General features: G+C 53.5%; 1 protein-coding gene across 1 annotated transcript in view; it reads left to right on the forward strand.

The window, feature by feature from the left end:
- PEMT (phosphatidylethanolamine N-methyltransferase) overlaps window positions 1-6,356 on the forward strand; it is a 49,946-nt gene extending 43,590 nt beyond the window's left edge. The window contains exons 6-8 of the mRNA XM_054180287.1: window positions 3,760-3,834; window positions 4,639-4,699; window positions 5,366-6,356. Coding sequence (XP_054036262.1) covers window positions 3,760-3,834; window positions 4,639-4,693 — 130 coding nt within the window. The 3' untranslated portion in view covers window positions 4,694-4,699; window positions 5,366-6,356. The remainder of the gene's footprint in view (window positions 1-3,759; window positions 3,835-4,638; window positions 4,700-5,365) is intronic.
- Window positions 6,357-11,499: the final 5,143 nt, after the last annotated feature.

Here is an 11,499-nt window from a genome sequence, read left to right on the forward strand (position 1 = left end):
GCGCTTTGCCACTCTCTGGTCACCTTTACGGCTGTGAGTTCTGCTCTTTCTGGCCCCTGGTAATAAGTGAACTGATGGTTTCTCTCCTGTCTCCACTGAGCCACGCTGCTCTTCGTTCTGCACTTGGAATTGCCTGCCTGGTGCTGTGAGGGCTGGCTGCAGAAGGCTGTTTGCCTTCCTGGCAGACCCATGGCACTGGACTGGGTCTTAGAGCTGGGTATTAGAGCTGGCTGTGGGGCCAGCAGCAGCGTGATGGCAGTGTGGATATTGCTGGGAGGAGTGGGGCAGGATGAACTCCCTCTGTCCCACACCACAACCAGAGATGATGGACACTGCCACCCCTCATTCCACAAACCTAGGAATTTCACCATGAGGAATTATAAGGACATTTTTATTTGTTTAAGGTCTTTACTAGAACCTTAGCAGAGCCTTCCTGAGCTGTTTCTGTCCCTTCTACATGCCCACACCTTGTACCAGGTGCATTTTGCTTGGTCGTCCCCTGCAATCCAGGGCAAAAGCAGCTTGAAGCAGCTTGAGACAACAGTGTGGTCACCTCCTTTTCCTCATTAAAAGGCAGTCACCATGAAGGGCAGCAAGGCATGACAAATAATTGCCTTTAACAAATTGCTGGAGCTGTGTGAAGTGGCACCAAGACACCACCTGCCTGCCCTGGGGAAGCTCTGCACAGCCCTTCACATTGGTGGTTTGGACTCTTTCTTTCCTCTGGTATCTCAGCTCAGGTTGCTCAGCAGGTCTGGGGAGTCTCTTCTGAGGTCTCAGGGCGTTCAGAAGATGTTAGGTGTCTGCCCTCAGAGGCCAGAGCTAACATCCTGGCTCCATGGCAGCTGGAGGAATGTGTTTGCTGTGTTGTTTGTCCTTCCTTGGTGATGTAGCACTCTCCAGGCATTGGAGACCAAAGGACTGATGAATTTCCATCTGTAAGGGCACATACCACACCACTAAGTGAGCCTGGCAGCACACCAAGACAGCTTGCCTTCTGGCTCTGGTCCAGCCTCAAAAGCATGGTGTGGGGCAAGAGCCACTCTTTTCCCCCTTGCAGGATGTTGCAGCTATCCCCAGCTCTGCAAGATACACTGGAGAAGGCACCTCCACTTATCACCCCAAAAACAGGAGCTGCAGGAGGGAAGGGCAAAGCAGGTGTCCCACATCCAGCACCCAGCAGGGAACGATGCAAGCCTGCACTATTGCTCTTGCAGAGAACCCACAGCCATGGGGAGCTTCAGCAAGGGTTGGGGATGGACAGGTTTCTAGCCAAAAAAAGTCCCACCAAGAGCACAAAACCTTCCTGTCTGAGACTCAGTTGACGGTGCTACAGCACCAGCCGTTGCCTAGTAAGTAGGTCGAGTTCTTAGGAGGGAAACGACTCACCCCAATGCTTCTCATCACCCACTTCAAGCAGCCTCATTTCTCCCACAAGACAAATGGAGCATTAGCTGTTTGGGGACAGCTTTGTGTATCTCTGGTAGGGAACTGTTTCAACTCATGGCAACAGGCTGTGTAAATCAGAGCTGCAGCCGCAGCCAAATGATGCAATTAGAGGTCTTGCTGTCAACAAACAATCATGCAAATTTGTTCTCTTTGATAGGAATCAAGGAGGAGACATGACTAAGCATGTAATAGCAGGGGGTTGGGAGAGGAAGAAGTTGCCTGATGCTTCCTAATGAGGGGAAAACTTTCTGCAAGAGGGGAAACAGAGAAAAGGTGACAATTTGTGTGGGTCTCTCCAGGAACTCATTAGGCCAGGTGGGGCCTGAAATTGGCTCCAGTATGAGGTTTAGGTTGTTTGGTTTCTCCTCCTGTTTTCCCAACAGGCATGAGTCTTGCAGAATGTTTTTCTTCACCAAGGGCCAGCTAAGTCCTTTTTTTCTTTGGTGACAGCCAGCTCTTGTCCTTCTCAGAGCTGAGCTGTGACCAGCAATTAAAGGCAATCAGCAGTGTCCTAATTAAGGGCAACACTTGCAGCCATTAGCTGGAGGCACAGGATGCAGAAAGGGCGTTCTGGAGGGGCTAGTGCCTGCTCCACTTCCTTGCTGGGAAAAGATGGAACCAGGACCTCATGGCTGCTGGGCTAGCAAGTGAGGAATGGCTGTTGGTGTGGCTGCTGTCACCACAGAGTGGTGTCAATATCCCTGGTTGGGGGACTGTAAGCCACCGGATGAAGTCCTGGTGATTTAGTAAAGCCCTCTCTGCCTCCACTGGAATCTGCCTCAGACACTTTTGGGTGTCCTCATGTGGGTGATGCAGGTTTGCAGCCTACACTGACATCTCTCTTTGGAGCAGGAGGAGATGGAGATGTTGGGGTCCTGATTCCTTGGTGCTAAAAGCAACAGTCACTCCCATTGCACAGTTGTAGTAGTGGGGCCCTCACCAAAAGGACATTGTTGGAGCATGTCCAAAGAAGAGCAACAAAGCTGGTGAAGGGTCTAGAGCAGAGCTCTGGTGAGGAGAGGGTGAGAGAACTGAAGTTGTTTAGCCTGGGGAAAAGGAGGCTCATGGGAGGTCTTCTTGCTCTCTACAACTCCCTGAAAGGAGGTCAGAGGTAGGTGGGGATCAGTCACTTCTCCCAAGGAACAAGTGACAGGACAAAAGAAAACAGGTTTGAGTTGAGCCAGGTTGGACATGAGGAACAATTTCTTCATGGAAAGTGTTGTCCAGGCCTGGAACAGGCTGCCCAAGGCAGTGGAGGAATCCCTGTTGATGGAGGGATTGAAAAGCTGTGCAGATGTGGTGCTGAGGTTTAGCGATGACCTGGCAGTGCTAGGTTAATGGTTGGACTCCATGATCTTAAGTGTCTCTTCCAACCAAAACACTTCTCTGATCTACAGCACCTTGAGCACCTCTGCCTGTAACCAGACAGTGCAGTGTGGTGGGCAGCATCAGTCCCCTTGCTGAAGGACACCATTCAGCTGAACTCAGCCAGGTGGCCAGACATTAAAACCAGAGCAGGGTGTATTTAGGATGGACAGAGGGAGGAAGTGCTTTACAATGAGAGTGGTGAAACACTGGAACAGGTAGCCCAGGGATGTGGTTGAGGCCCCATCCCTGGAGACATTCAAGATCAGACTTGATGTGGCCCTGGACGTCCTGATCTAGTTGGAGGTGACCCTGCTGACTGCAGAGATGTTGGACAAGATGACCTTTAAGGGTCCCTTCCAACCCGATGCCATCTGTGAGCCATCTTGAGATGGGTTTAAACATGAACCCAGCCTTGCACACAGCCAGCACCCTTGGCAGGTCACACTTGGACCTTTCCATCTCTCTCCCTCCCTGGCCCTGCCATGGCTCAGCCGCTGTCGGTGGATCCGGTGCAATATGCCACTGCCTCTGCCAGGTGTCTCCTGCGCCCTGGGTGGCCCTCTCCTGCCGTGCACATCAGGCATTCCCCTTACAGCTCTGGCTGGGAGCCACGGCCCTGCGTCAGCAGCTGCTCAGCTATTGAACAGCCAAATAATCTCAGGACTTAGCATCAAAGCTGAAGCTCTCTTAGCAGAGACGTGCAGGGAGGAGGCTTAAAAGAAGCTGCTGAAGTAGGCTGGGGATAGAATCTTTGCCAAGTAACATCTGTCCAAGACAGTTAAGCACAAAGTCAACCAACACACCCCACCCTTTCCTTTGCTTCTGTTTAACGAGCAGGAGGGAGCTCTCCTGGAGCCCAGTGTCTCATTTCACTTCCTAAACCAGGCCTTGCATAAGCCCAAGCGCTTACCTGAGCTTTCCCCCCTCTCTCTTTCAAACCAGGCACGCGAGCCCAGCTGGCCTTTTGCTGACAGCTGTAGTGGCAATTTCCTACACAATCGCCATGCTGTACGAGGGGTGAGTGGCTCTGCAGAGCTGGAGAGCTTCTAATTGTTCCTTAACAGGTTTAACTCCCCAGGTTTCGGGGAACTGCAGGAGGAGAGAGGCATTCTTCCTTTTTTCTCTTTCTTTTCTTTTTTTTATCTTTTTCCAATTAATGCAGTGGGGAAGCAGGAGAACAGAGGATTGGTTTTCAATTGTTTTGGTAATGGGCAGATTCCTCTCCAAAACTATTTGCTGAGTTCTAGGAACATCGATGGCGCTTGTTTATTTTTATCCAAAATGAGAGCTTTCCTTTCTTCTGGGTGCCTGTTTCTGTCTGTACAAGAACAATAAGGAAGGCACTGAGAGGACTCATTGTGTGCTCTGAAGAGACCCTGCAGAAGAGCTGCCATTTTATACTTCCTTGGATGGGCTTCTCTGGTATTTTGCGCCACAATAGCTCAGCAGCCCAGGACAGAGTGGCCCAGAATAATTCCCAGAAGCAGCAGTTGTACTTCCATCAGTGAAATGTCTTTTGTGTTGGCAAGGGAGGAAGAGGTGCAAGGATGAGGCCAGTGTGCATGTGGTGTACTGAGCCTCATCCCACTGAAGGATGGTCTCAGGTGGGAGCAGCTTGGAGCTGCTCTGTGGTCCAGAGAGTGAGCTGAGGACTGCCGTGGCACGGGAATAGTTGGGTTGTGCCAGCTCTTGGAGGGCAGAGTTTCTGGGCCCAAAGGAGAGCAGTCAGCAGTCTTAATTTTAATTCTTCCTCCATTCTTTTCCCCATTCTTGTGTCTCTGCTCTCTCTCTCTCCCCAAATCTCCATTCTCCCAACCACAGGCCTTTCACAGAGGAAATATATCGGCGGAAACAGAAGGGAGCAAAGAACAAGTAGCAAGAGGTATGTTTGCTGGTGGCTGCTTCAGCCAGGCTCCCCAGCCTGCCAGCACATTAGATGGGGACAGGAGCACCACCCACCCTCCCAGCTCGTTCCTGCCCTGCCCAGCTCCTCCAGAGCCCTTCCTGCACATTTCAAGGGATTGGAGGTTCAAACCTCCACAATAACCCAGGTGGGAAGGTTTGACACCGTGGTGGCCCTGTCTGCCTCTTGGCACCCAGCCGGCAGCCCCCAGGTTGGTTTGATTGTATACTTGAGAGTCAGCACGAAGGAGAACTGCTGGGGAGCTTTGAGGCTCCAGGTTTAGCCTAAATCAGGCAGAAAAAAGGCAGCTATTGGCCATGGCAAGTCCTCCAGAGAGCAGCAGGGATGGTGCAAGAGGGCATGTGTGCCCCACCACCCTGCAGGGAAATCAGACACCCCTGCTGCGTGCCCGAGCTGGGAGCACACCGCACATGGGCTGCACCAGCTCAACCCAGACACTTGGGGTTGGGGGGGTGGCAAAGCTGAAGTTCCTGCCAAAGCTCCTTTCCCTGGGGTTAAATGTCCCCCTGCAATAATCTGCCTGCTGGCAGGTGGGGAGGATTTGGCATCTCTGTAGCCTCTCCCCCAGCAGAGATGCTGTAACACCGCTGTGGTCCCTAACGGGCTTTTGTCTCTGCCTTCCAGAAAGCAGTGTCTCGGATACCTCGGCACAGCGTGCCTCTGTGGTCCCCTCACTGTCCAATTTGCCTATTTTCCTACTGAGATGTGTCCCACTAATTAGCCTAGCAACCCTTAATGAGCCCACTGAGCACCCTGCAGTACTGGAAGCCATCAAAGGAACAGCCTGAGCAGGGCAGCACCTCCTCACTGCAGCCCACAGGAGCTGGAGGTACCTGTCCCCAGGTCTCTGACCCCATTGATGGATCACTGTAGCTCCTGCCACAAAGGCATTGCTCTCCCAGGAGCCACATGGTGTGGGACATCTTGACCTCTCCTCCTACACACTGGAGATCTGCAGGGCAAAAAGCAGCCCAGCTCCAGCCCTGGACTGGAGACCAAGCAGAGTAACAATGGAGGCACCAGGGGCCTTCTGGAAGCAAGCTCTGAGCACGAGGAAGCTCCAGCTCCATCTGATCCTGAAGATCATCTGAAGATGCTGTGCAAGAGCCGCAGGAAGCAAGCAATAAAGAATGTTTGGGAACTCCTGAGGCATTCAGAAAGGGCTGGAGAAGGAAGAGGTGAAACTGCTGCAAACCCAACAGTAAAACCTCTTTTCTAGGAGAGGGAAACCTCCCTGTCCAGCGCTGCCATTTTCCACCCATGCAGAGCCCTGTAGCATCTCTACACCGTTTGAAAAGGCCCCAAGAAAGGTCACTGAAAAGCACTTAGATGTGAATGTATGACCCAAACCACTGTTCAAGGGGCATGCAGGGATGGTAGTTGTCTTGTGGGGAAGCCCCAGCATGGAGAGGACCAAGGGGAAGGGTCAATCCCTATCCAGTCCGTGCAGGTATCCCATCCCTGGTCCCCTCTGCACACACAGAGCCCCTCCTTTTCCCCAGGGGCATGTGTGGGCCCTGCCCACCTTCCCCATGACCCAGTCAGTGCCTTCCAGCTATTTTCACTGCCTTCAAGGGGCAGTGGGTGAGAAGGGAGGGAAAGGGCTGCCCCTGCCTTCTGCACCGGGCAGCCGATGGATACAGATCATTCCCTCCGCCCCTGCCACCAGCCTTGACAAGTCCTATAGAGCCCAGTGCTGGATCCTGCCCTGGAAAGGAAGCTGCCAGGGGCTGATGCTCCAGACCTAGGCTTAGTGTTTACAGTTTCTCAGAACAGTTTGGGAAATAAGCTGTAAATGACCAAACAAAAACCACCACAAAGCCTCCGGCAGCGGCGCCAGAGAGAAGGGAACTGCGCTGCCGCCAGCTCCTCTGCTGGCGTCGGGATGCAGTGCCACAGCTGAGCATCGCATCGTCCCCTCAGCAGAGGGTCCCTTTTCTCAGCGTCACCACCGTGGGCCAGTTTGATTTCCTTTTGCTTTTGCATGTTGTAATTCACCCTTCGGGCATCACTCAGCAGGAATTAAAAGTTGGTTTCTTTTCAGTCCAGGCTCTGTTTCCTTCCGCCGGGCTCCGGACGCTGCTGCGTTTGTGTCTCACCGTTTCGGAGCCTTCACACGAGGTTGTGCTGTGCTCTTCTTGTCATCACCATCCCAACGACCTTCCTCTTAAAAGACTTGGGCATAGTATTTTATTTTTAGCTATGTTTCCACGTCCCCTTCATGGTTAATGTTTATAGACAGAGGCTAAAACAGCCCCGTCCCCATAGCAACCAGCAAGGAGAGGAGACGTTGCATTATTCAGACAATTTATGTCAGAGTTGCCAGTCCCAGCTCAAAGTCTCTGATGTAAATAAATTCAGGTCTGCTGATAGGAGGAATCAGCATTTGCTAAGAGACAACGTGCCTGCTCAGCAAGGCTTGCTCTTCAGGAGGGTGCAGCAAGGGCTGGGGTCCTGCTGGCTCATTGCTGGTCTGAGTACCATATATGCTTTGCCCTGTCCCCACAGCCAGGCTCATTTCCCTCCAGTGAGCACCACCGCAAACCTCAGTGATGGAGTTGCTTCCCCTCCTGTGGCCACAGCAGCCCAAAAGCTGCACCAGCTTCATGGACTCCTTACCTTGTTTCAAACCCTTCTTGATCCCTTGAGCCACCATTTCAAACCCAACCTTTCCCAATTCCCAGCCAGGATCAGCTTCCTCAGGTGAGTGTCACCAGTGGCAGAGCTGCTTCCCCTCCTGTGCCCACAGCAGCCCAAAAGCACCACAGGGCTTTGGTGCTGCACCAGCTTCATGAACTCCTTACTTCTCTATCCACTATTTCAAACCCTTCTTGATCCCTTGCTGCCCCCTTTCAAACCCACCCTTTCCCACTGCCCAGGCACTCTGTGTCAGCTTTGTATTGCACAAGGGTTTTCCTGGAGTGGAGCCAGATGCATCCCTGTTCTTGGTAGCTCTTCCTGCAGCAGCCAGTACGGATTAATGTCTCTGCGTTCGCAGAACTGGTTCTGGCTGCTCTTAAGCTGGAGTTTGACGTTTCAGAGGCATCTGCTGTTCCCTAAAGTAAAACCAAGACCTGGAAGGTGATGTTCAAGCCCTTTTTGCAGGATCCAAGCCCATCTTTCTCCTTTGAGTGGCAGGCTTGGCCCTTACTTGCTGCCATTCCTGGTACTGTGGAGAGGAAAACAGACCATTACTCATGCTGTTTTCTAGTATTTACCAACAAGAGATTAAGGGACTCTTCCTCTCTGGTTTTAAGGGGGGGAAAACCCCATGGATTCCTCTCCAATTACATATTATTTCCAAGAATTTGAGATTACAGAGGGTGGGGATGAAACCTTCACCATGAACATGAAGCGCTGGTGGTGTCAAAGCTATTTTCCCTCTCCCCATCTCCAGGGCCACTGCCTGGCTGTGGCTGGGCCATAGCCTGCACTGCAGTATGGATGGACCATACATCATCCAGGTCATGGTGAGGAACTCCTGCTTCCACAGGAGAGACCTGCACTGTGGACCCCCAGAACCAGCTAGCTACAGCCCCAACACTGTGCTCTTGAGGAGGTGTCAAGCGGGGTCCCTTTGTCCCTCTGGCTTCCCGGGATGCATTGACCACCAAGCAGGATTCCTGGAAACATGGTCATGCATCTGCTTCCAGAGGTCCATGGCTTCAGAATCCAGTGTGGGGCTTGCTGGGCCCATCTGAGGTTGGCAGGGCAGTTTGTTTGCAGCCTTGGGAGCTGCCTCACGTGAGGCTGTGTGCAGATGCTGCAGGTCACTTCCCATTTCTCCAGAGCAAACACCAGGAAAGGAGAAACTGGTTAAATCTCAACTCCTGCCTGGCAGGGGTGGCCAGGTCACCAACCCCATCACACCACACTGCCCAGGTCACCCTGTCCCACTTTGCAGCTCCTAGCTGTGCCCATCCTCATGTTCCACCTGGGTTTTCTCTGCTCAGCCACAGCTCCCCAGCACTTCCCCACCACCACCCCTGAAACTGCATGATGAGAGGAAATGGCCTCAGGTTGTACCAGGGGAGGTTTAGATTGGGGATTAGAAAAAACCTTCTTCATTGAAAGGCTTCTCAAATCCTAGACCAGGCTCCCCAGGGGGGTGGTTGAATCCTCATCCCTGGAGGTGTTTTGAAGAGGCAGAGATGTGATGCTGGGGGCCATGGTTTAGCACCAAACTTTGTAGAGTCAGAGAATGGTTGGACTCGGTGATCTTATAGGGCTTTGCCAACCAAACAATTCTATCATGTGAGACATTTATTTGAGGGAGGGAATCACCCATACAAACCCAAACAGCAAGGGGCAAGTGTTGCAGATCCAGCGTGGGCTGCTTCATCCACTCTGGGACATGGATCATAGGATGTTAGGGATTGCAAGGGACCTTTGAAGATCATCAAGTCCAACCCCCCTGCCAGAGCAGGACCATAGAATCTAGTGTGGGTGGCACAGGAACACATCCAGATGGGTCTTGAATGTCTCCAGAGAGGGAGATTTTCAAGAGGAGGAGGCTGCATCCTGCGTTTCCCTCCCTGAAGGCAATGGGATGCTGTGAACTGAGGACAGATCCCAAAGGTCTTGCCCTGCTTTGTGACCATCCATAACCCTGCACCCATGTTTGCTGCACTGCCTTCACCCTGGGGAGGGACAGGCACCAGCCCTTACGTGGCAAACAAACCAGGAGCAGGGAATAAACACATGGCGCAATCCGGGCCGCTCGTGTCACCTCGGCAGGGCCATGGAGAAATCACCATTCCCCCTGGGCTCCAGCCAGGCTCAGTGTGCTGAGGCTGCACTTCTGCTCTTTGGGGAAACAGGGGCTCAGGGCTCTGGTGGATGAGAAGCTCAACATGAGCTCAGTGTGCACTTGCAGCCCAGAAAGCCAACCAGAGCCTGGGCTGCATCAAGAGAAGCACAGCCAGCAGGTCAAGGGAGGTGATTCTCCCTCTCTACTCCGGTATGCTGAGACCCCACCTGGAGCACTGTGTCCAGTTCTGGAGCCCCTGGTACAAGAAGGATCTGCAGGTGCTGGAAGGTGTCCAGAGAAGGGCCACAAGGATGAGCAGAGGGCTGGAGCTGCTCTGCTGTGAGGACAGACTGAGGGAATTGGGGCTGTGCAGTCTGGAGAAGAGAAGGCTCCGAGGAGACCTAATTGTGGCCTTCCAGGATCTGAAGGGGGCTACAAGAAAGCTGGGGAGGGACTTTTGAGGGTGCCAGGGAGTGATAGGACTGGGGGGTTGAGGGAATGGAATAAAACTAGAAATGGGTAGATTCAGATTGGATGTTAGGAAGAAGTTGTTCCCCGTGAGGGTGGTGAGACACTGGCACAGGTTGCCCAGGGAGGTGGTGGAAGCCTCATCCCTGGAGGTGTTCAAGGCCAGGCTGGATGCGGCTCTGAGCAACCTGCTGTAGTGTGAGGTGTCCCTGCCCATGGCAGGGGGTTTGGAACTGGCTGATCCTTGAGGTCCCTTCCAACCCTGCCAATTCTGTGATTCTGTGGTGCCTCCTGCACCCATCCCAGTGCTGAGGCTGAAGCTCCACGCAGCCAGTCAGCGGGCAGGGGAGTTGGATTTGTCTGCCAGCCATTGGCCAGCACCATCCTGTCTCAGCAGAGCCAGGCTTGGGCCGTATGGGCACCACTGACAAGCTCCTGCTTTGGGATCTGCCGATGAATGCAGGCTGCACCCATTCCATGGGTTTCCAGGGGACACAGCAAAATGTGCCCCAGTGCCAGGAGGGCATCAGCACCCCGTGACCTTCACATCACCCCTGCCAGGGACAGCACAGTGACACCACCCAAGCCACCTTGGCCCATCTCCACCCTCCACCCCGGGGGCCCTTACGCACGGAGCCCCTGCCATGTGCCCGAGGATGCACTCTGAGGCTGTTTGCTTTAACCTGCGCGGCACAGAGCTGCCTCGCAGCGCGGGGAGCTGGCCACGCTCTGCCATCTCCTCCTTGGATCTTATTTCCAAAAAAATCACAGGAATGTGCTGCTTTTTCCATGCTGCCTGCTCTGCAGAGGGGAACTGTTTACGGAGCAAAGCTCCTTTCCAAGTGGAGGTTGCAGGAGGGAGGCAGAGCAGTCGGAGCCCCCAGCAAGATGTTGGCAGTTCTCTGCCTGCAGCTCTGCTTTGATGCTGCACCGGCACTGAGCATCTGTAGGAGCCCCAAGACTCCTCGATTTGGGCATCAGCACCCAGCAAGGCTCAGCCCTTGCCCAGCTCACAGCCAAACACCTCCAGTCACAGCTTCAAAACCTCCAGACTCCACAGCCAAAGCAGCAGGGTCAGGTATGGGACCTAGACATGAAACACCTCCAGGCTCTGAGCACTCAGCACCAGCTGAGCATCCTTCTGCCAGCTCCAGCCTGGTGCTGCCAGGCTCCCTGCCTCCTCCTGGGCTTTTTCTTTTTGTCCTATAACCCTGGCAGCCGTTATTATTTCCATGGGAACCCTCCTGAAATCTGCAGCAGCATGTCCACCGGGGTCACCAAGCCTCCCTTTTCCCCCATGCCCTATATTCCAAGCCCAGCCGCTGCCCATCTCAGGTTACAGGTGACATTTCCCTCTAATCCCGGGGAAGCTGCTGCTCTTTGGAACAGAGCAGAAGGTGCTGGAGTCTGGGGACGTGCCCAGGACACGCAAAAACCTTTGTCCATGCCAGATGCTGCTCACTCTGAGTGAACCATGCGTGAGAGAACGGCATAAGATGGCAAGGAACTGGGAGCAGGACATTCCCAGGGTTTGAGCCCA

This window comes from Dryobates pubescens, chromosome 4 (genome assembly GCF_014839835.1).
Source record: "Dryobates pubescens isolate bDryPub1 chromosome 4, bDryPub1.pri, whole genome shotgun sequence".
In the NCBI taxonomy this organism is placed as follows: domain Eukaryota; kingdom Metazoa; phylum Chordata; class Aves; order Piciformes; family Picidae; genus Dryobates; species Dryobates pubescens.